General features: G+C 35.2%; 1 protein-coding gene across 11 annotated transcripts in view; it reads left to right on the top strand.

The window, feature by feature from the left end:
- Positions 1-25,628, top strand: part of LOC110481007 (dynein axonemal heavy chain 5) — a 141,547-nt gene that overhangs the window by 88,370 nt on the left and 27,549 nt on the right. For all 11 annotated transcript variants that reach the window (XR_014955914.1, XM_085581150.1, XM_085581145.1 and 8 more), the window contains 13 exons: positions 529-651; positions 1,687-1,900; positions 2,524-2,747; positions 4,721-4,916; positions 9,042-9,214; positions 11,712-11,842; positions 12,698-12,851; positions 13,512-13,779; positions 14,361-14,592; positions 16,107-16,221; positions 16,435-16,611; positions 19,664-19,867; positions 22,632-22,811. Coding sequence is in view for 10 of the 11 variants with exons in the window: in XM_085581150.1 (XP_085437276.1) it covers positions 529-651; positions 1,687-1,900; positions 2,524-2,747; positions 4,721-4,916; positions 9,042-9,214; positions 11,712-11,842; positions 12,698-12,851; positions 13,512-13,779; positions 14,361-14,592; positions 16,107-16,221; positions 16,435-16,611; positions 19,664-19,867; positions 22,632-22,811 (2,391 nt within the window). In the remaining variant the exon portion in view is untranslated. The remainder of the gene's footprint in view (positions 1-528; positions 652-1,686; positions 1,901-2,523; positions 2,748-4,720; positions 4,917-9,041; positions 9,215-11,711; positions 11,843-12,697; positions 12,852-13,511; positions 13,780-14,360; positions 14,593-16,106; positions 16,222-16,434; positions 16,612-19,663; positions 19,868-22,631; positions 22,812-25,628) is intronic.

The following is a 25,628-nucleotide window of genomic DNA, read 5'->3' as shown; positions in this document are numbered from 1 at the left end:
TATGTATGGTTAAGTGAATTTTCACTTAGGATAGAGTAAATAAAAACTGGACCTTAAGAAGAACATAGAAATAGAAAGATGACAAGAAGAACAGTAGAGGCAGGTCTACCATTAGGCAAAATTTTCTCATCAAGTGTATTTATATATGTGAGTTTAATTAGAAATATATGCTTTTATGAAGTCCATTGATACCTGCTGGAAAGGTGTTCCAGAATTACATCTTCAATTTGATCTTTATTGCTAGCAATCATCAATTTTGCTGATTAATGAATAAAATGAAAAGTTTGAAACCTATTCAGATTTATGAAAGTGTTAGGCATGGTTGCCTACTGTAGACACCAGCCTAGTTCTGCATACCTGAGATTTCAGACATTCTAGTTGAACTAGTGCAATTACCTCCAGCAAATGCCTGTCTAAACCTCACTTAGTAAAATTCTATGTAACAGAACCATCAATGCGTTTAGGTGATTGAATCGTGTATGAAATGAAATGCTCTTTGTAACTATGTTGCTAATTGCTTTTTAACAGCGTACAATAGAAAGTTATGTGGATAAGCACATGGGCACAACTTATGGTCCACCTGCAGGCAAAAAGATGACAGTCTTCATTGATGATGTGAACATGCCCATAATCAATGAATGGGGAGATCAGGTTAGTTTGTGGAAGAAGAGAAAAGAAGACAAAAGGTTTTCTTTGTTTTTATGCTACACTGTAAAACTGGCTTCTCAGTCATTCAGAATAGGGTGAACTTGATATGTAGTACTTTAATTTTAAACAGTCTTTTTAAAGAACCCATCTGCATTAATTTGTCAGGAATTAATTGAAAATAAATATGCTGACAGCAAGAAGAAGTTTGAGTGCTCCTTAGAATGTGCCTGTATAATTTTAATAATGGTTTTTAACAACACTCACAATTAAAAATAAGAAGTTTTTGGCACACAAATCGTGATAGCAAACTGACCTTGTGGGCAATAATTGAAATACTGTGAAATCTGAGAGGTAAGACGTGTCTTCTCTGCTTCAGACAAAATGGAAGTAATCTTTTTGTATATTGACAAAGTTATTCTGAAGCACATTGGTTTGGAAACTAATGTTAGAATTTCTATAGGTACATAGCTATAGGATGTATTCTCTGTGTGGTATTTTCATCTTGTCAAACAGAAATGTAGGGTATCCCTTTATAGCTAGAGAAAAGGATCTTGCATGCTTTTGTATGGAAGTAGTTCTATTATTTCAGCTTGAAAACCATGCTTGATATTGTTATATATCCAACTTAATACAAATATTTTGTATCATTTGCAACATGATGCATTTGGGCTTGATAGAAAAAAGATGCAAAGATGCATTAGTTTGGGCTTGACTAGAAAAACTGGAAATTTTGTTTTAAAAGACAGAAGTATTTCCAACAGCAATGGGAATCTTGCAGCATTCAAATGAGAGTAAATTGTTGTATGAATGATTAGTTCTAAATGGGGGTACCCTTCTAGTCCCATGATTTTTATCCTTCGATTTTATCAAATGTGCTTATTTGCGGTGCAGCTTTATCCTGAAGCAAATAAGCAGAAGTTTAGGGAACAAGATAGTGTTATACTCTTTCTTAGGTATTTCAAACATACTAAGTATGTTTTGCATTTAATTCACTTGTATGTATAACATTGTTTTTTATAAAACCTGGTTATTTTACAGGTCACTAATGAGATAGTTAGGCAACTGATGGAACAGAAAGGACTGTATAACCTGGAAAAACCTGGGGAATTTACCAACATCATGGACATTCAGTTTTTGGCTGCCATGATCCACCCTGGGGGAGGTCGCAATGATATTCCACAGAGGCTGAAGAGACAATTTTCAGTGTTCAACTGTACTCTGCCTTCCAATTCTTCCATTGACAAAATTTTTGGTAAAGGGAAATTAGCTTTATATCCATCTCATTTTTTAAAATAGTAGTTGATTTTCTCTTATCATTCTATTGGTACACATTATTGTTAAAATTGAGGCTTAGTTCCCCTCTGATTTGTTTACCAGCACATTTTACTTCAGTAATCATTCCCCACCTGCAATGTCATCAGCCTGTAAATTTTTCAGGTCCAGTCACGTCTCTGAAACTCATGGTATGCTCAGATTTAATAAGAATGACATGAAGGTATTGTTTTAGTGACAATGCTGGACAGTAGCTCAGGTGCTGCTGCTGCTAGGAATAAGTGACTAAAGACTAGACTTCCACAAAGAATGGGTCATACTGATTTCAGCAGGAGATTAATTATTTAAGGCCAGTGGAAACTATTTTGTGAGAAAAAGAATATTTTAATATGCTGTTAATTCAAAGCTAAATAACCACTGTATAAGTGGCAGAATGGTGTTAAGAATGGCTGAATCAAAATTTGAATATACACTAGAAAGCCATTTTAACAAATTTGGAAAGTTTTTTGGGATTGGAAAATAAAAGAAACAGAAGCTTCAGATAATCATTGCTCTTGGTGTTGCACTAACATGCCTTTGATTTGGTAATCTTTCTTTCCACAGGTGTAATTGGAGAAGGACACTACTGTAGTGAGCGGGGATTTTCAGATGATGTGAAGGAAACAGTAGCCAAACTGGTTCCATTGACACGCAGGCTGTGGCAGATTACCAAGCTAAAAATGTTGCCCACACCAGCCAAGTTTCATTATGTCTTCAACCTTCGAGACCTCTCGAGGATTTGGCAAGGAATGCTGAATGCTACATCGGAAGTGATCAGTGAACCGCAGGTAAGTGCAGCACATTAGTGACCTTATTATAATTAGTATAGAAATGGGGATGAGAGTATATCTTGGCATTTGAATTTGCTTTAAAAAAATGCAACCTTAGTGGGTTTTTTGAGGCAAAGGTGTTCCAGTCCAGCTTTTATAGCACCAACTGAAATGACAAGTTTGTTTCAAAGCAATGAAAAAACCCATTTATTTTGTCATAACAGTTTGCTTCTATCTGCTTTTCCTATTACTGACAAATGTTAGTTTCTTTGAAAGAAGTGAGAAAATAAGTGAGAAGCAATGAACTTACTTTAATACTTATATATTGATTAAAAAATTGAATAGTTCCTCGTCTCCATTAGTATCTTGAGACTTTCAGTCACTGCCTAATTTCTGTCTAACAAATGGTTTCTGGCTTATGTTTTAAAAAGAAGTAGTGACAAGTATTACTAGTACTTTTTTTTCATAATCCATCTTTCTTCCAGTAAAACACAATTTATCTTCTAATTGTTTTAAGGAAAAGTCATTTAGAATTTTAAGCTCTGAAACATTTAGGGCTGAAAAAGCAATGTTTATGGTAAATATGGAAAATTTGTTAAATATTTGGGTTATCTAATAGCTCCACGTACAATGTGCATCTCTGTTGAATAAGCTCCTGAACTCTATTGCATCTAAAATTTAAACTTCAGAATGGATTTTAATTTGTGCAGCAAAAACATGGAGCGCTTATGTTTTCTATATACACACTCAATGTCTTTTGAAGTGTAAAAACCCAAATACTATAATACTATTGGTCAAAATACTATAATATAAATTTACATGTTAGTTCTGAGACTTGACATAGTATGCATCAATTGTACAAAGTGCTGCAGGCTGAACAAAATGTCTTCTAGATGTATCTGGAATTTTTTCTAGTATTGTAAGGTAATAGTATAGGATTAAAATCAGTGCTGCTGGTATTGACAGCCTGACAGGTTCTCCTTCTTCATCCTGTGACCAAATGGAGAGACTTTAAAGGTATATTGAATTTGGAGAAGGGATAATATAAACACTTAAACATTTTTTCTTTGTTTTCTCTAACTACTTTGGCTGTAGCATAGGGAGTGATATCTGTGTTTGGCATGAAATTCTTCTTGCCATAATGCTTATATTTTCACCCACCTTCTCCATAATGGCCAGTTAGAAAGGTGTTCTATCAATACATAAATATGTGAACTGGTATGAATATGGTTTCAGGGCTGAGGAAAAAAAAATCTTCATACACCTCATTTTGGAATGCTAGATTAAGACTTCTTCCATAATTAACTGAATATAATCTTAAATTGCTATTGGCCAGAATAAGAAGCTCAAGGTATCTCTTCTGAAGAACCCCCTCAAATACTATTTCTTTTCTAATGTTAATGTTATTTTAAAATTAAGAAATGAAAGTAAAGCTTTAAAGTTGGTTTAGTTTTTTTGCAAACCAAATGAGGTCCTCAGTACAAGAGAGACATAGAACTCCTGGATCATGTCCAGCAGAGAGCTACAAAGACAGTTAAGGGACTGGGGCACCTCTGGGGACTGAGGGAGCTGGGTCTCTTCAGCCTCAAAATGAGAAGACTGAGGGGAGACCTCATCGAAGTCTGACATCATCTAAAGGGAGACCATCAGGAGGACAGAGCCAGGCTCTGCTCAGTGGTGCCAAGCAATGGGACAAGAGCCAGAAACTGATTCACATCTGAACATGAGGAAGAACTTCTTTACTGGGAGGGCGATGGAGCCCTGGAACAGGTTGCCCAGGGAGGTTGTGGAGTCTCCTTCACTGGAGATATTCAAGAACCATCTGGATGCAATTCTGTGCCATGTGCTCTAGGATGACCCTGCTTGAGCAGGGAGGATAATCCACTGCGGTCCCTTCCAAAATGCCCCATTTTCCTTTTGTGATTCTGTGAAATGCCCCCCACCTTTTTTTTCTTTTTTTTTTTTTTTTTTTTTTTTTTTTTGTTACATAGGTGCTGATAAAACTGTGGAAGCATGAATGCAAATGTGTTATTGCTGATCGTTTCACAACCTCAGAGGATGTTAATTGGTTTCATACAGCTGTGGCCAAACTCATTGAGGAGGAATTTGAAGATCCAAAAGCTTTGCTGAATCATGAAATAGATGCATTCTTTGTTGACTTCTTAAGGGATGCACCTGCAAGAATGGGTAAAGATTGACTAATAATCATGGAAATGACAAGAATAGGCAAGGGGATATGATAATCATAGATATTAAGAAAAATATGTTGCAAAATCTCATACTAAGTGTATGCATCCAAAGTGTCTGTTTTGTTCAGTGTCTTTGAAGGTATTCTACGTTACCAGCTGTGGCACATTTTTATCATAATGGGATTTCTAAGTCTGTATTGATATTCAGGTCGCCTGTGTAGGAGAGCTTTGCTTTCATTTAAATTGGTGTGGCAGAAAGAACCGCCAAATAATCTTTACGAATCTTTATTCCAAAATGATAAAGGAAATGTGTTATAAATAACTTGAAATGGTGGTGTTGCAGTACTAGATAAAGGATAGCAATGTAAGTAACATGCCCTAGAAATCTGATAAAAAATTACTGTCTCTGGGCTAATCCAATAGTCTTTAGGAAATAACTGTTACATGATTTTGTAACAAATTACTATTAATTCAAATTGTCCTGAATACTAGTTACACCTCTTAAAAAACCCATTTGACTTTTAGCAATTCCTTTTTGTCTTTCAAACAAAAACAGGGTGACACTGACCTCACTAATTGACCTGGGAATATTTATCAATTGTTGCAAAAGAATAGAAAACATTTGTTTGTGTTTAGGGGAAGGCCATTGGATAATTCTCTTTGTTGGTATCACTGCAATGATGGAGAGTGGAGGCAATAAGAGACTGGCATGAATGGCCAATGCTATTTGAACCTTTCCTTGAACAATTGAAGTAGACAAAAGGCAGTGACAAAAGGGAATAAAGGATAAGATATATTTCATTGGGAGGAATAAAAGAGAAGTAAAAGTAAACTGATGTAAGAAAGGAAATAACTTGCTAATTTTTATCAGTATAAAGATGACTGAAAAGTAAGTCAGAATGCATACTGTGAGGATGAAGAGTGATCTTTAATATGAAAATTTAAGTCCACACTAGAAGTCATCATATTGAACTGAAAAAGAAATATAAAACAATAAATGTATTTCTCAAAAGTATTTGCCTTCTTGGTGACAGATTTAATGTATCTGTCCTGTAATATGCCTCTTAGCATGAAACTTCATCTAAATAGAAAGCAGGAGACTCTCATATAGAAAGACTGTATTTGGCCCTCAATAGATTTTGGGACCTAACCTAAATCCTGAGCCTTGAGAACCCACTTTCTGTTTTTGACTTTGAATGAAAAGAATAACAAGTGTAATTTTGTTTTATTTGTCCTTAAAATGGCATTTTGTATTTCCCATTATGATGCAAGTGTGAGAGCAGGACCTTGATTTCTGAGCTCTTAAATACATAAAGAATGATGTCCAACATTGACTTCAGAGCCCTATGCTCAAATTAGTAGTATGTTTACTGGTATTACATAATCTTTTTGTCTCTGGGTTGTAAAAGCACAGTATGTTTGTCCCTGAGAGAAATACATGATGATTTAAATCTTGGTCTGCTTTTCGATCTTAGCTTCAAAGGAATTGTTAGTGGTGCTAGTGATCTCAAGACTCTTCATCTATTCAAAGGTGTTTTTATCAGTTGGTTTTGTCATTGCTATTTAGTACTTGTGATTATGAAACTTGAGACTGAGCAAGATTTAAAATAATACATTTTGCTAGCTGCCTCTCTAAATAGTGGAAGAGTCTGCCTTTTCTTAGGTTTTGTACTTGATTACACTGTCCTTGGACATTAATAATAAAACTGTAGGAACAGAATTAAGATGATATATTTATTTTAAATGTTTCAAAACTGTAAAAGAATCACTGCAGTTTAACTCTTTGATGTATTTCTTTATTAGTTTCTTAGCTCCTAATTTGTTTAAATGTCTTATTCAACTTGTAAGAAATTTATTTTCACCTGGAATACTCCTTTTGTTTAACCAGTGCTTTTACAGGTTAAAATAAGAAGTAAATTGATTTAATTAGGTTTTAATCTAGAGATGTGTTCATATGCAGAAGCTATATAGAGCTAAAAATTCTGAAACTAAGGTGACTTCAAGCAAACAAAATATGCAACGCAAAGGACAGCTGAAAGAGAATTAGTAATATATTGAGAGAGTAGGTTCTGTGGCAAAATGTGAGTTTCTTAAACTATGTTTTTAAATATGTATTTTTGGGTTTTAGTTTCATTATTGTTTTTCTGTTGTTTTTTCCTTTGAAACTGCATGAGCATTAGAATGGTGCAATGGAAAGGAAATAGAGAAAAAATTTGAAACAAGAAAAAAGTTACTGACACTATTCTAAATACAGTAGAGTTTATCTGGGGGTTGGAGTTTTTTCCCCATCTTTCTATTCCTAACCTTCACACTAGCTAGTAGTGCTTTACTAAGCCTTAGGGAAATACTTATTTTACTGGGATGACTTATTTAATTGATTTTAATTCTACTAATTAGAGATAATTTTCTGAATTATATATTTCTTCAGCAAGTTTGGAGAGGCTTAGCAAAACTGATTGATCTAGGATAACTGGAAAAATACATCCTGTAGCATATACAGATCATGAAATCCTGAAACTAACTGAGCTAAACGTATGTAAATAAGAACAAACTTGTACTAGTATTATTTTTGAGGAGATCCAAACCAGCAACCAAAACCCCCCTGTTGTATGCCTGCTGGCACTGTTTCAATGAGTTTTGTCAGTCGTTTATTAATGACATATGGTCTGGATGAGAAGTGAAATGGATTGAAAATTGCTGAATGGTCAAGCCCAGACAGTGTTGATCAGGTTCAAAGTTTAATTGGAGACCAGTAACTAACTAATGGTGTATCCCAGGGGTCAGCACAGAGTCCAGTTATCCCAGTTATCCTCAACATTGTCATTAGTAGTCTGGGTGATGGGGCAGAATGCACCCTCAAGCCAGTTCCCAGATGAAACAAAACTAGGAGGAGTGGTTGATATGCCAGAGGTTGCGCTGGCTCCCAGATGGACCTTAATTGGAACTCCGTAAGGTTCAACAAAGGGAAGAGAAAAGTCCTAGACCTGGGGAGGAAAGGTCCTACACACCAGTATACACTGGTGGTCACCCATCTGCAAGTCAGCTTTGGAGAAATGGACCTGGAGGTGCTGGTTGACACCAGTCTGAACATGAGCCAGTGGTGTACCCTTGCAGGAAGAAAAAACTAGTGACATCCTGAGCTGCACTAGAAGAAATGTAGCCAGCAGGCCAAGGGAGGTGGTCCTTTCCCTTTTTCAGCATTTGGAGTGCTGTGTCTGAGTCTGGGCTCCCCAATACAAGAAAGACATAGATATAGTGGATAAAATCTGTCTAAGAACGTGAACATCAGTAATTTTTTTTTTTTTTTTTACTGTGACAGTCTGGTGGAGGTTGTCTAAAAATGTTGTGGAATCTGTCTTTGGAGGTATTCGTAAGATTTGTGAGCATGATCTTTGGGCTTTGGGAACCAGCTCTAGGTGGTTCAAGGCCCATCTTGAGCAAGGGGTTGGACAAAATGACCTTCAGAGTTCCCTGCTGATCTCAACTTTTCTGTAATTTTATTTGCTGTAAGAATTCTTATTAATGAGGGCATGTCACCTTTCAGCTGGGTATGACACTTTCAGCATGATTAAGGCTATGAATGAGGCAGCAGCACTGTTACCTCCTTTCTTTGAGAGTTGACTTGTGCCTTTCATATCACCTAAGGAAACAAATGTATGCTAATTCAGAGTGAATATATTTTTTTGTTGTGGCAGTTAGTAATTTCAAGAGTATGTTTTTTCTAGTGGAATTATTTAATCAATTTAGACTGTTTTTCTTTTACAGAAAAATTATTTGCAATTTTTAACTTCAGTATTTATTTAGCTTCATTCTCTAGTTCTACTTTTTTCCATAGCACTTAAACAAGTATCATTTTTCATCATTCAAGTTTCAGATAAAAAGAAAGAAGACAATTATTTTTTTTTCTCATTTTATCTTTAAAAATTGTGTTGCTGAAATTAACATATCTTACAGGCAGTGTGTATTCAGCACTCTCATATGTACATCTAACATATAATATTATGTATAATAAATCTGTTTCTGGGTGGTGAAACTTCTAGATATCTTCACTTACTTACCCCCTCATTGAACCTTTGTCAATTATTTAAACTGCTAAGGTTTTATTGCTTGCTTTTTGTTCTAGATGAGAAACCAGAGGAAGATAATTTAGATATTCCCAAAGTCTATGAACCAATCTCCTCATTTCATCAGCTACGGAATCGTTTAAATAATTTTTTACAAACATACAATGAGAACGTTCGCGGTACTGGAATGGACATGGTTTTCTTTGAGGATGCTATGGTTCATTTAGTCAAGGTACAGTCTTGCTGGATTGCCATTTGTTGTTGTTCACTTGCCTACATCTCCTTTGAGTAGAGGTATGCATGAATCAAGGTAAATTACTTCTGAAACTGCAGCAACTAAATATTTGATCTGTCATACTTTGACTATGTACTAAAATCTATTAAAAACTTTTCAGAAAATGCACCACATGGAACTATTCTTTTATACCTATCTTTTGTGTTTGGTGGTATCATGGTGCTAGCTATTCAAATTCTATTTCAACCTTCCTTCTTCTTAATTCTTCTGGGAATCCTTCCTGTCTTGGGAATGAGTCAAATGAAATTCAGGTTAAGACATAATTGGTTGCTTCTGAAGGAGTACGCACAGCAGAGTACAAATTAATGCAGTCCAAAATTCTTTTGTAGATCCACAGTATGCTCACTCATTTTAAAGTTCTTTTGAATATGGATTGAAGCTGACCATAACATTGAGCACAGCATAGCTTGATATGATTGTTCACACAGAACAGGCCTCATACAAAGGAGAGCCTTTTTTTTTTTAAACACTAGAACCCCTATTGTCTAAGTTGAATACCGAGGTTTTCGGTATTTTAAAAATGATGAAGAACTAAATATGTAATTGCATCATCCTCACAAATACAATATTGAATATCAAAACAATTTAAATTTAATTATAATTGAAAAACACATTGCATCTGCAGTTTTTAAAAATTTTGGTGAATTCTTGTTATTTCACAAAATTAGTCTCTTTCTTTCTAAGTTCACTGCAAAATTAATTATGTTCTGCTCTGGATTTCTTTAGGAGAATTATAAATAATCATCACACTTCCCAATCAGTTTTTCATTTATTTCCAGGAAAAACTATAGAAGTTTTGGATGTAATAATTTTTTTTCACTGAACAGCCACCTGTCATCAGGAATATCTTCTTTGGGTAGCTAGATGATAAATACCTGAAATATTTTATTAGTATTTTCTTGGATAAAATGATAATTTTATACTTCATATAAAATGCTTTGCTTGGATAAAAAGTGTTTCTATGATTCTAAATTCTTGAAAGCAGGAACAACAGTGTAGACCTGAGACAGCTTCAAAGAGAAAGTGAGATAGGCACAGTTGAAGTAATGCCTAATCTGAGCTGATGTAATATGACTTGAATGAGTGAAAGCTGAGTGATATCTTAAATAGAGGACAAAGTTGCCAATTAACAGCTTGTGAGCCTCTGCCTGGAACAGATCTAATAGCCACTATTGAAATGTTCAGTGATATTGCAAGGGCCTTGTGCAAATTAAGTTTTCTTTCTCTGGTTAAATAATAAAGCTTAGAGTAAACCGTCATAATTTATTTTATCTTTCTTATGAAACATTAACCTATGGAAAATAATAAATACATTACATTCAACATGTAAAATAAATAGGTTTAAAATTAGGGAAAATTGACATGACTATTTTTAATAGCTTAGAAAGAAGTCACTTAGAGGAAGGGCAAGTAAATAAGTGCCCAGAGTTGTTTATTGACATGTTGGAATTCTGGAGTCATCAAAGAACTGTTCAAGATAATAAAGAGAATGAAAGCCAATCCCATGCATCATTGCTTATATGGAGGAGACCAGCTGCTAACCAGCTGCCTGGTATTATTGTGTCTTTGAGAGGGAATTGGCTCTGTGCTGCTCTGGATATTAATGTAGGCTCTTCTGGGTACAATGAAGGTCTGTCCACTTGCAACTGATGTGCTGTCATGTTTCATGGCATTGTTTTTTGGCTGTGGGCAGTAGGACAAATGCTGTATTCAGTTCACTTTTAATGCTGATTTTTTTTTTTGTTTTTTCTCTAAATTCTAAAGGGTCTGTTTATTTACACTGCACAGTCCTGAACTGAAGGGAAATGTGAAGAAGTAGGAAGCTACTGCCTTTTGATTTAAAAGATAAATGATGAAGTGGGAAAGGAATGTAGATCTAATTGGGAAATGTTTCACTAAGATCAAATATTCATACTTGATACTGTGCATATTTTCAGTCAAGTAAATGAGAAGCATAACAAATTTCATCATAAAGGCAGTATTATTACCTGCTGCAGAGAATAGTGAAGACTCTGTCCCAGATTTAACATGCTTGGGACATGTGTTTTGGGTCACAACGAAAGGACCTGGTGAGATGAGTCTTACCAAAGTTATCCAGAGGTCATGGTATTCCCTCAAGCTGTGATAGCACATTACCAAGAAATTACAGTTGAGATTTACTTGTACTTTGTGGGACATGTAATTCTACTTATAACTGAACATACACAGCGATGGAATCAAATGGTTGCTATAATATTTGACAGGTCAACAGTAAATATTGCAAAGTACAAATGTTCACAGAATATATTCATAGTAATATAGAATCCCTTAATCAAACCTTAAAATTTTCATTTGTTCTTATTATCTAATATAACTTTATTAATGGGGTAGCATGGAATTTTTGGATGTGTGACTCTTACATGTTGTAGCAATAAATGACTGGTATATTACACAGATTTCTCGTGTGATTCGCACTCCTCGTGGACATGCTCTCTTAGTTGGAGTTGGTGGCTCAGGAAAGCAGAGCTTGACAAGACTGACTTCCTTCATAGCTGGGTATGACACTTTCCAGATAATGTTGACAAGGTGAGAATTACCTGAAATTTAACTAAAAAAGTACTTTGTGTTTTAAGTTTTCCTATAGATAAAACAGTCTCACATTCTGTGCTTAACATAGTCTGATCACCGTCACATAGAGTGGAAGGACATTAAAATCCTTTGAAACTTACTAGATTTGCTTGATTTTCTAAAATAATTGTGAATTTTTACTACATTTGGAGTAGGAAATTATTTTGTGTCTTTCACAGAAGAAGAGAGAATATTAGCGGTGTCAAGTTATCTTTGAGTCTTTACACACAGTACATTAAATGGTACTGAAAATATATTTAGGTGGTTATCTATCCAAAAGGTCTTTATGAATTAATCTTGCAATATTTGAAATGCTGTCATCTGAGGATGTTGAATCTTTTTCCCGACCCTCTAATTTGGTAGATCTTACATATATACCAGTATTTTGACAACCTTTTCCAAGTACATTTTTGCCTTATTTCGTATTGTTCAACCCAATGTGGTTTCTTTTGAAATCGCTCACAAAAGATAAAAAATAAATTATAAATCCTTCTCTGAATGCCTCAGAATGAATACCTATCCAATTGTCTGTAGTACAGGTCAATTTTGGCACTCAAGATGTCATTTTAGAAAAGTGAATTTATTGTATATCTTTTGCAGGTGTGTTGGCTGCAGAAGAAATTTTAGGTTCACATGTGGCAATGTTCCTTGGTATGGGTCTCATCAGAGGATCTATCTGATATAAGCACCTTTTTGCCATAAGTTGATTAGCATAAGACATTGTTTCTAACTTAAATTTGCTTGGTTTTTTTACCCTTTTGGTCAGAAGACTTTTTTCAAGTGAGATGAGTATTTGTTAAACTTTTTTTTTAGATCATACAACACTTTAAACTTGATGGAAGATCTGAAACTCTTATACAGAACAGCAGGACTGCAAGGCAAAGGCACCTGTTTTCTTTTTACAGACAATGAGATCAAAGATGAGTCTTTCTTAGAATACTTGAACAATGTTTTGTCATCAGGGGAGGTAAGATGATCAATTTTCTGCTTTTTAAAATTCATAATTTTGAGGTAAAATAACATAATTTATTTGAAAATTTTGTTATAGGTTGAAGAGTACACTTCCAAAAACTAGAACTCAAGTGCTTTTTGTAGTTAGATTATTATTAAAAATGAATGCAGTCTACAAAATCTACAAAATCCTAGGTCAGACCAAGAGAAGCTATCTCAAGGGACATGAGAACACCTTTAAGAAAAATAAAATTGAGACTTGAGAAATATTACTGATGTTTTAAAAAGTTGTCTGTTAAATTTACTACTAGTGTACAGTTAGTTTTTATATGGTAAATTTATGTCCAGAATTGATGGATTTTATTGATTTTATTTACTTATTTATTATTTCAGGGTTATGTTTCAGAGTAATTACTACTAGTTATTAGAATATAAAGATAAGGAAGGAAAGCTATTGGAGGATGGGATTTAAAATTTACAGCAAGTTACATTTTAGTCTATTTAATGGAATAACTTCATTAAAACTTCTTGTTAAAGAAGCTGGGGGGTACTAATAACTTCAGTGCCTGAGATTTATGTCCCTTCCTACAATAATGTGCATTAAAAGAACCTCATGCTGTATCCTTTATTTTGGATCATCTCAAGAAGCATGAAAAAATCTTCCTTCTTCCCAAAGGTGTCAAACTTATTTGCACGTGATGAGGTAGATGAGATCATTAGTGACCTCATTCCCTCCTTCAAAAAGGAGCATCCACGAAGACCTCCAACCAGTGAAGCTCTGTATGACTATTTCATGGCCAGAGTCCATCAGAACCTTCACGTAGTTCTTTGCTTTTCACCAGTAGGTGAAAAATTCCGAAATAGGGCCCTGAAGTTCCCTGCTCTCATTTCTGGATGCACTATAGATTGGTTCAGCCGATGGCCTAAGGATGCTCTGGTGGCAGGTATGTACAGGTTTTTTCTTTGCAGACACATACTTTTTTTATCAGTGGTCATTTAGCTGTTTTAATTGTGTTGAATTTTAGCAAAAAAAATCCTTGATTCTAATATTTGATGTAGACATTTTCTTCTTTAAAGACTGTTTTATTAAGCTGTTGAAATATTTCTAACAGAGGAACGGTTTTGAACACAGTTTAAAGAAAAATTCCCCATGAAGATGTCTTAAAAGTATTTGTAAATAAGGCAAATAAACTAAAGAAAGATATTATTTATGAATATGTCTCTGATAGGGCATACAGAGGAATGCTGTGATTACCCAGTCCTTTGTAGGTAGCAGCTAGGTTCAGCATGAAAAAGCAGTTGCACACTTTGGAGATGAAGAATGACAGATTCTTGGCTGTACTTTTTACTGACAAGTGTGGAATAATATTCAGAATCTGACTGTGAGGAGTAAAGAAGACTGAGTTTTCAGGAGCTGGGTGAAAGCTAAGATACTTCATGCTGACTTGTTTTATAATGACTTGTTTATAAGCTAAGATGTTTTTGTAAATATTTACTAACATTTAGGCTTTCTTTCTTTCCTAAGTGTCTGAACACTTCTTGTCCTCATTTGATATGGACTGCACTGCTGATACAAAGATGGAAATTGTGCAGTGTATGGGCTCATTCCAGGATGGAGTGGCAGAAAAATGTTCTGATTACTTTCAAAGATACAGACATTCTACACATGTGACTCCCAAATCCTACCTGACTTTTATTCAGGGATATAAAACCACCTACAAAGAAAAGCATGCTGAAGTCCAAATATTATCAAACAGGTAGACTACTCAGGTTACTTCTGTTTTTCTGTAGTTTTCTTCCCCAGGTAGCATATTCTGATATGCTGCATTTCAGTGCATGGCTTGTCTTCTCACACAGCAAAAAAAAAAAAAAAAGTATTTTTAATTCCTACAATTATGTGAAGGTGTAACTTATTCAAATATTGTAGTTGCTCTTGTCATATAAGATAGACTACATATATTTGGGGGGGGCAGGGGGGAAGAGTAGTGATGCATGAAAAATAGAGGTAGAGGGAATATGAGGTGAATATAAAGGATAACCATATGTTTTTAATGAGTAAAAGAAGGCATGCACATGTAATTTATACTATATTGATAATAGCATTTAATTTGTCAGGTGGCAAATTTTGTTTCCTAACGGGACACTTGTAACCTCCTGTTATGAATATGTAAGGAATGTCCCAAGTGGTTTTGTGAGCACAGAGCCTTACTTAGACTCCTGAGCTTTTTAATTGTGCATTTTTAAGGTGGTTTTAATATACTTATTTCTATTTTCAGATGCCTTATTAAAGTAATGATATCTATTTGCTGATATATCTTCATGTCAGGAGCACCCAACTGTAATGTAAAATTAGCAATCAGTGCATCAGCTGGTATCACCCTTAAGAAAAACTGCCTTTCAGTTTTGAAAGATTGTCAAAAAGAACTGGAAACCTTAAAGAAAGGCTTAAATTTGTTTATTTGGCTTTGAAACATTCTTTGTCTTCAAAGCCAAATTGAGTTTGAAACCTGTAGTTATGTTAGGGGTGAAGACTTGTACAACAGAAGGGTGTTGTCCTGTGTTCTACCTTCAGATTTACCAAGTTAGTTCACCGAGTCCAATTTCTTCCACTTAAACTTATTTGCACTGTCTCAATTCGTCAGTGGTTACACTTTGTTCTCCTGTATTTGTTCAGCTGTCCAAGTACTGCATAGCCTTCGCAACAGCAGTCTCTCTAGAGGCCTTTTAAGCTGTCTGAAAGGTCCCAGGTGAAGAATTTCTGATAGAAAAAAAGCACTGTTGAAGGGACATTTTAATGCTGAATCAGAGAAGTTTTATCTCAATACTATTTATCTTTTCCTCTCTTTTGTTTGATCTTGGTTTCTTTTCAGTTTCCATTTCAAATAAGAAATATTGATTGGTTATAATTTTCAGAATTTTGGTGATCAGAAAATGCTTTCTGCTGTATGGAACTCAGTTCTTTGATTATTGGCTCAAGAGTGACATTTCTAGAATAACACGTAGGATTTTTATGCAATGATAAAGGCATACTGTTTGATCAGAAGCGGGTAAAATTTCAAGCCACAAACTTATGTATATAATGTACTTTATTGTCCACTTTATTGATCCTGAAGATATCAGAAATGTAGAATTCCTGTCCAAGTTTTATTTTTGGTGTAAAACATAACTTGCAATTGTTCATTCTGATTGATACGATTTTTTCTATATAAGGAAAGTAGAGTGTAAATTACATAGTGAATGAGATGCTTTTTATTTTGTTTTTTAACTTCAGAATAAATACTGGTCTGGAAAAATTGAAAGAGGCCTCTGAGTCAGTGGCTGCTCTAAGCAGAGAACTGGAGGTAAAAGAAAAGGAACTTCAAATTGCCAATGAAAAATCTGACATGGTATGTACAGGCTTCAAAGTGTATTGCTGTTTGATTTTTTTTTCTCCTTTTATTTATTCTATTTTGAAAAGATGAATCAGTTAAAATGAAGTTAATTGTTGGAAAGAAAGAATCTTGGAGAAAATGATGTTATTTGAGTTTTCTGAAATTGGAGAGATATGTTTTTACAACAAAAACTTTTAACTACGGCATGTGGGTTTTCTTACATTCTAGGTATTGAAAGAAGTTACTGTAAAAACACAGGCTGCTGAGAATGTGAAGGGTGATGTTCAGAAAGTGAAAGACAAAGCCCAAGCTATTGTAGACAGTATCACAGTTGACAAAGCCATTGCTGAAGAGAAGTTGGAAGCTGCCAAACCTGCTTTGGAAGAGGCAGAGGCAGCCTTACAGGTTAGTACTTGGACCATGTATAACATATCCACTAAGAAGGTGGATGTCTGAAATTCAAAACTGCAGGTGCATTGCATAACTCTTCACTTGATAGAAAATAAATATATGTATTTTGAGGCTTTTTAGTTTCAGTTTTGTTTTTCTTTTTTCACATGAGTACCAATCCCAAAATAGTCCCTTTTCAGAGAAGGGCAATTTTTAACTTTCTTTGAAACTGTAATTGAATATAGCATGTGCCACAGATCTAGTAACTGAAAACTGATACTATCATTAAACAGTATGTGTTCCATGAGTGAAGTGCTGTCCATGTAAAATCAGTTGTAATTCCATCCAAATCCAAACCTTCTATTTTAAGTTTTCACTAAGAAATTGCATTTTTAGTAAGTTTTCTGCTCTACTATTTTCTGTCTTTTAAAAAATACATTTTCTTAGGGGTTGTAGCATTATCAAAACTTCATTTCCTTCACCATACTTTTCTTGTATAGCTTTTTTAATAGAATGTCCATATATTTAAGATAAAAAAATAATATTTGTTGATCTTGCATAATATTTATCTTTGTCTGCTCAGCTGACTTTATAGGAGGATGTGCCTCAAGACATTTTACTGTGAGCAGTACTAGGGGAATCTGAAATACACCTGTTAGATGCTAGCAAGGAGCTCACATCTCAAGAAACAGAAAAGTATGAAGTAAAAACCTGAAAGATAGACAAACCTCAAAGGGTTTTATGTAGATTTGCTGGAAATTATACCTATCCATTTGAGAGGCTGGTTGTGATGGTTAAAGAATGGCATGATCAGCTTTAAAATCTAGTGTAGAAGAATTTTTATGGCTCTTCTGAATGTAAGATTTAATTTTGAGTGACAGATGTTTAATAGCCTCTGACTGCCATGATGCTTAAAGGATAGAGTGCCTAAGTCTAAATGAAGGTGGATGACCTGACAGCTGGAGAAGGTTTGCATTATAGGACCTTGATATATAGCCACAGGAAAAAGGTTAAAGAGCTAGCAACAACAAAATAGCAAACCTGGTAGTGGGCAAGTATTCTGACAAGTGAAAAATAAGCAATGTTAATTAGTCAGCATCTGCAGTATAAAAAGGGTACCAGTATGCTGGGTCTGGACCTGAATCTTATTAAAGTTTACTTTCTGCTTTTGACTAAAATGGCTGTACCAAAACAATACTGCTCTTTTAGAAATGCAGGGTACTAATAACTGAAAATCTGATTTCAAGAAAAAGGGAAACTGGCATTATTGTAAAACTTCTCAATGGGAAAAAGTATTTTGGCTTAATCTTAAAATTTTTGAATTTTCTATAATAGATTGCTTAGCTTATGTCTAAAGGGGAAAGGCAAACTGTCATAAAAAGTGGTCTAGCGGAATGTGTCTATATATTCTCAGCATTAATTAATTAATTAATTAATTCATTCATTCATTCATTCATTTCATTCATTCATTCATTCATTCATTCATTCATTCATTCATTCATTCATTCACTCCCTTAAGCAAGAATCTTCTCTGTATGGGTCTGCATTTTTCAAAAATTAATCTCATAATCATTATAGATTTGCAAATTTGAGCTAGGGATTCCTATAGTAGAATTCTGGTTGCAGAGTAGGTAAATGCCTATTAAAATATTTGATAAACAGAAAGGTCATTACCCAGATGAAAAAAAAAAAGTGATTAGCTATTTTACTCAATTTTTTAGCATATTTTAAGAATGATAAATGCTACATTAAGAGAAAGGTAGGTACACAGCATCTTATAAGCATTTCGAAACATATAGTGAGATTAGTTTTTTAAAGTTTGAGTAAGAATTGTCAGAGTTCAGTAAAACTTTGTAGCGCTTTGCCCTGTAATAAATATAGCACATTAAATGCAGAACTATAGACAAATAAATAAATTAATAAAATTTAAATGTAATAATTTTGCCACAATTTGTATTTTAGCAAAAAAAAAAAAAAGTCTGAGCTGAATTTCCTAACAGTCACAAAGAACCACTGGCTAAAGTTTTCACACAGATATCTGGAAAATCTCTGATGAATTATTTCATGCACAGTGAACCCAACAAGCAGCAAAATATTGAGGGGAAACAAAGGGCTGGCAGAGGGAAGGCGATTTGGATGGTCTGCAGTGCTTTGAATTCCCTTCATTGAAGTATAGACACAAGTAATTAAAATCTGCCTCCGTGAATTCCCAGTGAGGCATGTGCTAGGCTAGAAGCAAGATGTCATGACACTGACAGTAATCTGTTGCTTACTGTTTGAGCTGTCATGTACTTGGACTTATTAAACTGCCTGTAAATAAGCAAAACAACTGCTCAGAGTTGTGTGTGTTGCAGGAGCGGGTCTGCCCATCAGCTGTTCCCATTGTTCAGTGGTTTTATTGCTTTGTATGTGGTGCAGTAAACACTGCTGCTCAAATCGAGTCTTCTCCAAGGAGACATCTTCAGCAGACTTTTCTGCGTTTTTCTGATTCATGATGTAGAGTTATGAGTTACAGTGTTATATTTGCACCCTAGGCTTATTTAGCCTTACTTGTTAGGGCCTAGGTTTTAATACCTTATTATAGTATATTTTTCTATGGCCTCCTTCTATGCCAGGAATATTCCTGGTAAGATGTACTAGGAGATACAAACATATACATATACCAGGCCTTCTCACTGGTTTCCTTAATTTACCTTCATTTGCTGGATGTCAACAAAAAGTATTTTCTTTCTAGATACAGTTTCTGGTCAATATGTTCACATTTAAAAAACAAGTAAAATTTCAAGATATTTCTGATTTGCTCTTTTTTATTGTCAAAACAGTTCATGGTAATTTTGAGCTTTAAGGTGTGGAGATGCTGTGCTGAGGTTTCCTAGGAGCTGATAGAAGTAAGTAGTGAAAATCTGATTGGGGGAGCTCCTTCTAGCTTCATGCTTTTTAGTGGTAAAAATAACATATATATATATTTTTCTTCCATTGCTTAAGTTCACCATTAAGTTGGTGAACTTACGCCCCATGTTTGATTAACTAAACAGTAACTGCTTTGCCCTTTGTTTTCAATTCCTAGACAATAAAACCTGCAGATATTGCCACAGTGCGCACACTGGGTCGACCTCCTCACCTCATCATGCGTATTATGGACTGCGTGCTGCTGCTCTTCCAGCGTAAAGTCAACCCAGTGAAAATTGATCAGGAAAAACGCTGTACTGTCCCATCGTGGCAAGAATCGCTGAAGCTGATGACAACAGGGAACTTCTTACAGAGTCTACAGGTGCTTGTGCAAACTTTTCCTTATTTTTTTTTTAAGGGACAATGTTTTCCCTGGTGTTCGTAGGAGAACAAATGTGCAAGGGAAATCACACAATAGATCTGAAATGATAAGGACTTAAGAATAAATATGTCAGGATGAAATAAACTTTAATCCTTCTTGAAAAGTCATGTTATAAATCAACTATAATTTTTGCTAAGTATGGCAATATATTTGTTTTAGGTGACAAATGACTCAAAGCATGAAGCATTTGGTTTTGATAGGTGTTGTGGTTTGACACGGAAAAAAAAAATTTCTGGAAGGAAGAGGTCAATTTGAATATTGACCAATTCAAAGTAGACACACCTCTGAGAGCACAGAGGGGTTAAAAGCAGAATTCCCAGGAGAACTCGCTCTCTTTGGTTCTGGTCAGCGTGCAGTGCAGCCTCTCCCCTGCCCGGCCCATGGCTGGGTGGGGGACGGGAAGGCCCATGGCCTGACTAAAGTAGGCCCAAGGGTGGAGGGACTGGAACCGGGCTGGCCTCCTGCAAATAGAAGGGTAGAGAAAATCTAGGATGTCTCTGTTCCCCCCACCAGGGTTTCTCTCCCGACACGGAGAGAGAAAGCGACACGAGCAGTTTTGTCAGCAGTTCACCACAGGGAAGGAGAAGAGCTGGGGGGGGGTCACAAAGTGCCCAGCCACCGTGGGAGCTGCTGCAGTCTGGGCATCGAGCCATCCTGGGAGTCCGGACTTTTAACCCTTCCTTAAAAAATAAAAGCTTTGTGAATTTTTTTCCCCTCCTCAGTTTAAAAGAGAAGAAGAAAGACACCTTAGACCCTGGGATGTTAGAAGGAGAAATTCTAAATAAGAGGGAGACAAGGAGTGGCTTTTGGCTGAACTTTTCCGTGTTGGCCACAAACTGAACCAATTTTTTTCTCCTCCAAGAGAGACTGTATTTTAAGAAGATGCCCATGAACCAAGAAACCTGCTTCAGCTGGGAAAAGACAGAAGTAGAGTGAACAGAGAAAAAATTAAAGGGTTTGTAGTGGTGCCCTCTGTCCTCAAAGAAAGAAAAGAAAAAAAGATCTCTGTTCTTAAACCCCTGGCCCCAGGGAAAAATAGGGGAGGGCTGTGGTCCCAAAAAATGAAAAACTGAACTGTTGTTTTCTCCCCTCTTAACAGGACATCCTTAAAAAGAAAAATCCTAAAAGCAGTCTGTCCATCCATGCATTAGTAGTGAGAGCACTCTACATAGCAAAGAAAAAATTCACCATAGCAAAATTTTCTCCGGGCAGTGCCATGTGTGACATAGAGGCACAAGATGTAGCAGCTGGGTTTCTTAGGGGGTCTGTGGCACAGGAGAGACTACTGTCTCCCTCAATAAACTAAATATCAATTAGCTAGAGAGTAGAAACCTGATTAAAGTCCAGATTATGTCTCACTGTAGTTTATTAGAGTGGAGCAGTGAGAAAAAGAATGCTTTACAAGGTTTTCATTTTAATCTTTGTGTGTTTCTTTTTCCTTCCTTTCTTTCTTCTATAATAGTAGCTTAATAAAGTTTTTTTTTTCCCTATTGTTCAGCTTAGACCTGCTTTGCTCTACTCTCAATTACATTTCACAGCATTCATTTAAGAGATTACATTTTCACAAAGGCACTAACATTGTGCCAGTATCAAACCATAACAATAGGCATTACTTATCTGCTTCATTAAAGCTGATAAAAAACATATTTTTTTCTGGTATTTAACTTTTCATTAATTTTCAACATTTCATTTTGTGCACTGGTTTGGAAAAGCATAGATGGTTATTAGGATGAACACAACCACAATCCCAACTTTTAAAATTTGGGATTTTTTTGGTTCACAGGATTTGTCTATGGAAATGGAAAGACTAACTAACTGGTAAACAAATCCCTTTTCATAACTAAAATGAATAATATTGTGATTTAGCTATTTGGAATAAATGGTATATTTCCCTGCTCCAGTGAGTGTTATCATCCCTGATTTCTGCATTTTGAGTTTACTTAATTTGTCACTGGTCTAGTAGGAGGCTTGAGCAGCTTTGTACGGTTGGTAGGCGCATGAATGTTATCTATGTAGTATTCACATTGCATCTACTTGTAAAGATTTTTAATTTTCTAAGGGACTTCAACAATTAATTTCACTCATGCTTAATTAAACCTATTTGTGCTTCAGGGAACAGCTCTTTTTCAAGTTTGGGATTGGTTTTCATTATACATTGTAAATAAATTTGAAAGAGAAAATTGAGAGCTTTTCAGGAGGAAAAAGGAAAAATACGCTTTTTCAAGAAAAGAGTAAAAATAAATTCTTTAAAAATTAAACACATTCCAGTAATTAGACGAAGTAATTTAAGGGTAAGATAGATGGCTTTTGACCTTTGAAAGGATTGTCTTGCAGAATGTATATTTTTGAACTAGAGTTTAGCGCTTCATTTTCTTTTTGAAGATTGTTAAAACTTATTCTGTATTAAGCAAAATGAAATTTCTAGCAGGACCAGTGATATTTTGAAACAATTATTAGCTGTGTAACAGGAATAGTGAGTTGAGATAGCAAAGGTCATAAATGAAAGTAAACTTTTTTCCATTTCATAAGTGGAATGACTTTAATAAAGGTCTCAAAGATACTTGTGACAAATAATTTCATATTAGTTATTTGTAGGAAATACTTGTGATCTTTCTAGTGTTCTATGTATTCTGAAATGCATGTATATATAATTTACACTTGTTACACATATTTTGTATCTTGAGCTTTCAAAAATTTTTTTCAGCAATTTCAGAAAGACACAATTAATGAAGAAGTGGTAGAACTTTTGAGCCCTTATTTTGAAATGGTGGACTACAACATTGAGACAGCTAAGAGAGTATGTGGAAATGTTGCTGGCCTTTGCTCATGGACGAAAGCTATGGCAGTATTTTTTTCCATCAACAAAGAAGTATTACCTTTGAAGGTACATCTGTTTGTCAGTCAAAGACACCCTCTGCTCCTTCTCATCCTCACCTGTTTGCAATTGAGGATTTAATCTGTGGAAAACTTCATCTGCCTTATTTATGGTGGTTATCTCTTGTTGTATTGCGGTCAGCTCCTCTCGCCGCGATACCCCAAGCCGTGGCGTGCTGGGCGGCGAGGGAAGAGAATGGGCGGCCACTCCCCCTGTGAAGCTCTGCAGTCCCAGTTGGTGGTGCAGGGACAGACGGAGGCGACACGGGACTTGGGGGTGAACAGGATGGTTTTATTCAGTGAGCCCCAAGTCCCCCTTGGGAGGAGGAACAAAGGTTTTATATAAGAACTCAGGAGGAGGGGTATAGGAACAGCAACCAATACGGGAATAGCAGGGGAGGAGTTTAGGGCAGGACTAACATATCACAAACCTATCAGGGGAAGTAGGGGAGTGGAATAACACAAAGTAACCAATAGGGTGTTGAGCCTCACTAAATAGACAGGGAATGCTCTGGAAACAGGGGAGGGAACTAGGAGGAATGACAGGGAAGGTTCCAGGGAAAGGGGCAGGGAAAGGGACGATTGACAACTTGGACATGAGGGGGTTAGGGAAGAGATAGGGAAGATTTACAGCTGGGGAGAGGAAGAGATTAGGGATTGGGGGGGGGGGGTGAACAGATATTGAACAAATATCAAATTAAAGAAAAAAACACACCACCACATCTCCCCCTTTCTTTTTATGAAAGGAAGGAGAATTCTGTGATTTAAGTAAATTAATACAACATGCAAATAATACAAAATTCATACACTAAATACAACAAAATCATATAGCAACCTTATTAATCACTTACATAAAGGAAGGAGAGTTCTGCTGTTTAAGCAAATTAATATAGCATGTAAATAATATAAACTTCATTGACAAAATACAACAGGATCATATGATAACATTGCAAATTACTAAAAGGACATGAAAACACATAATTGCACTAACAGGGCTAGAAGGGCAGTAACAGCCTTATTTTTTCAAATGCCTCAGATACCTCAAGCTGACCTGCTGCACACAGTTGCAAGTTCTACTTCTGCTACAGCTCAACTCTGAATTCCCCAATCATGTCAGCTTGCAAGAACGCCACTGCAAATAAGATGACATTATGAAAGCAGGCAGTGACCTCAAAGCAGCCACTAGCCCTGGAGAGCAAGATAGAGCTCTAGATGGAAGACAGGGTAGTCCAACCCAGAGTCAGTAGCAGGCAGGGGACTGGGCAGTGCTCCGGCCTGTCCCAGGCTCAGCCAGCAGCAGTGGGCTGGAGGCGAGCAGCAACAGAGCCAGGAAGGGCAGCAGACCTTTAAACTACTGGCTGGCTATACTGCTCCCAAAGTAAACACAAAACTGCACAAAAACTTGCTGCTTTGCTGCTCTGAGTGACAATCTAAAATAATGTAAATAATACCCAGTGGAATGATCAAGTGATTGAAAACAAACAAAAAGAAAACTTATGAATTAATGATAATATAATTATATAATGATAATAAAGAAAAGTAATGAATTAAAATAAAACAATTGAAATAAACAAATTTGAATAACAATTAAATAAAACAAATAGAATTGAAATAGCAACTTAAATCTAGTTCAGATTAACTAAGAATAATTAAAAATCAGATGATTGAAATAGAATGAAATAATTAACAGAATTTAAACTAAATAATTGAATTAGAATAATTAAAATCACAACCATCAAATTTAAATAAAATAATTAAATGGAATTATTGGAATTAAATAATTAAATTGGACAAATTTTGTCTAATAAAACAATTGAATAAAATTACTGATAAACTGAAAACAATTTAAATATGAAATCAAAATAAAACTATACTCTTAAAGTGCTAACTGATTCTAACAGAAACAACCAAATAAAACAATCTGAATAGATTACAATAAAAGATCAAACTAAAAATAACTAGTAATTGAAATTAATACAATGAACAAAAGCAGTGAAATAATCTAATAAAACCATCTATAGAAACAAGAATAATAAAGAAATCACTACAACTGACCACAAGATTCTAATCACGATTATCGCAATTTGAACCTTGATTGGTCAAAAATAAGTTTCAAACCTCACAGCAATGCAGCAAGCCTGAAGAGATGCAGCAGCCATGTGGTTCACATAGTAAATGATGGTTGGAAACAGAACACAGACCAGCAAATAACTAAATTCTGATTTCCCAAAACAGGAGGAAAAGGGAAAAATATTTAAGTTGAAAAACATCAGAAAAGAATAACTTAATCATAATTACAATAAAACAACTTAATATTTAGTCAGATTGTAACATTACACATTATTAAAAGGCCATAAGTTGAAAGACATCAAAAAAGGATAAACTAATTATGTTTACAACACATGAAGCACATAAAAACTTGATCTGGAATATATAAAATTGTCTTAAATGAAACTCCAGATTAAGGGTACAAAACACAGCAGGATTTGTGACTTCATCCAATTTAGAACTTGATTTGTCACGGCACTTGTGATGTTCAGCTTCTTAAAATTCCTAAAGCAGAGTCAGGTCAGTGGACAGCGACGTGGTTTGTCCAATTTGAATGTTTGTTTGAGAGGTAGGCATAATATCTTGTATATTAATTAAATGGGATGATCTTTCTTTCTATAAAATATAACTCAACAAACAGATTATTCCAAAAATAATCAAAAGCAATAAGAAGAATTTGTAGCAAAATAAAAGGGAACATTGGGTAGGGTACATTAAGGAATAGGATAGGGGAATCAGACAATCACTTAATTAGTGATTGTCATGATTAATAAGGGGA

This window comes from Lonchura striata, chromosome 5, assembly GCF_050655825.1.
Source record: "Lonchura striata isolate lonStrDom1 chromosome 5, ASM5065582v1, whole genome shotgun sequence".
Classification (NCBI taxonomy): Eukaryota; Metazoa; Chordata; class Aves; order Passeriformes; family Estrildidae; genus Lonchura; species Lonchura striata.
The sequence above is the reverse complement of the archived record's forward strand: the minus strand, read 5'-3'. Positions and strand labels throughout refer to the sequence as shown.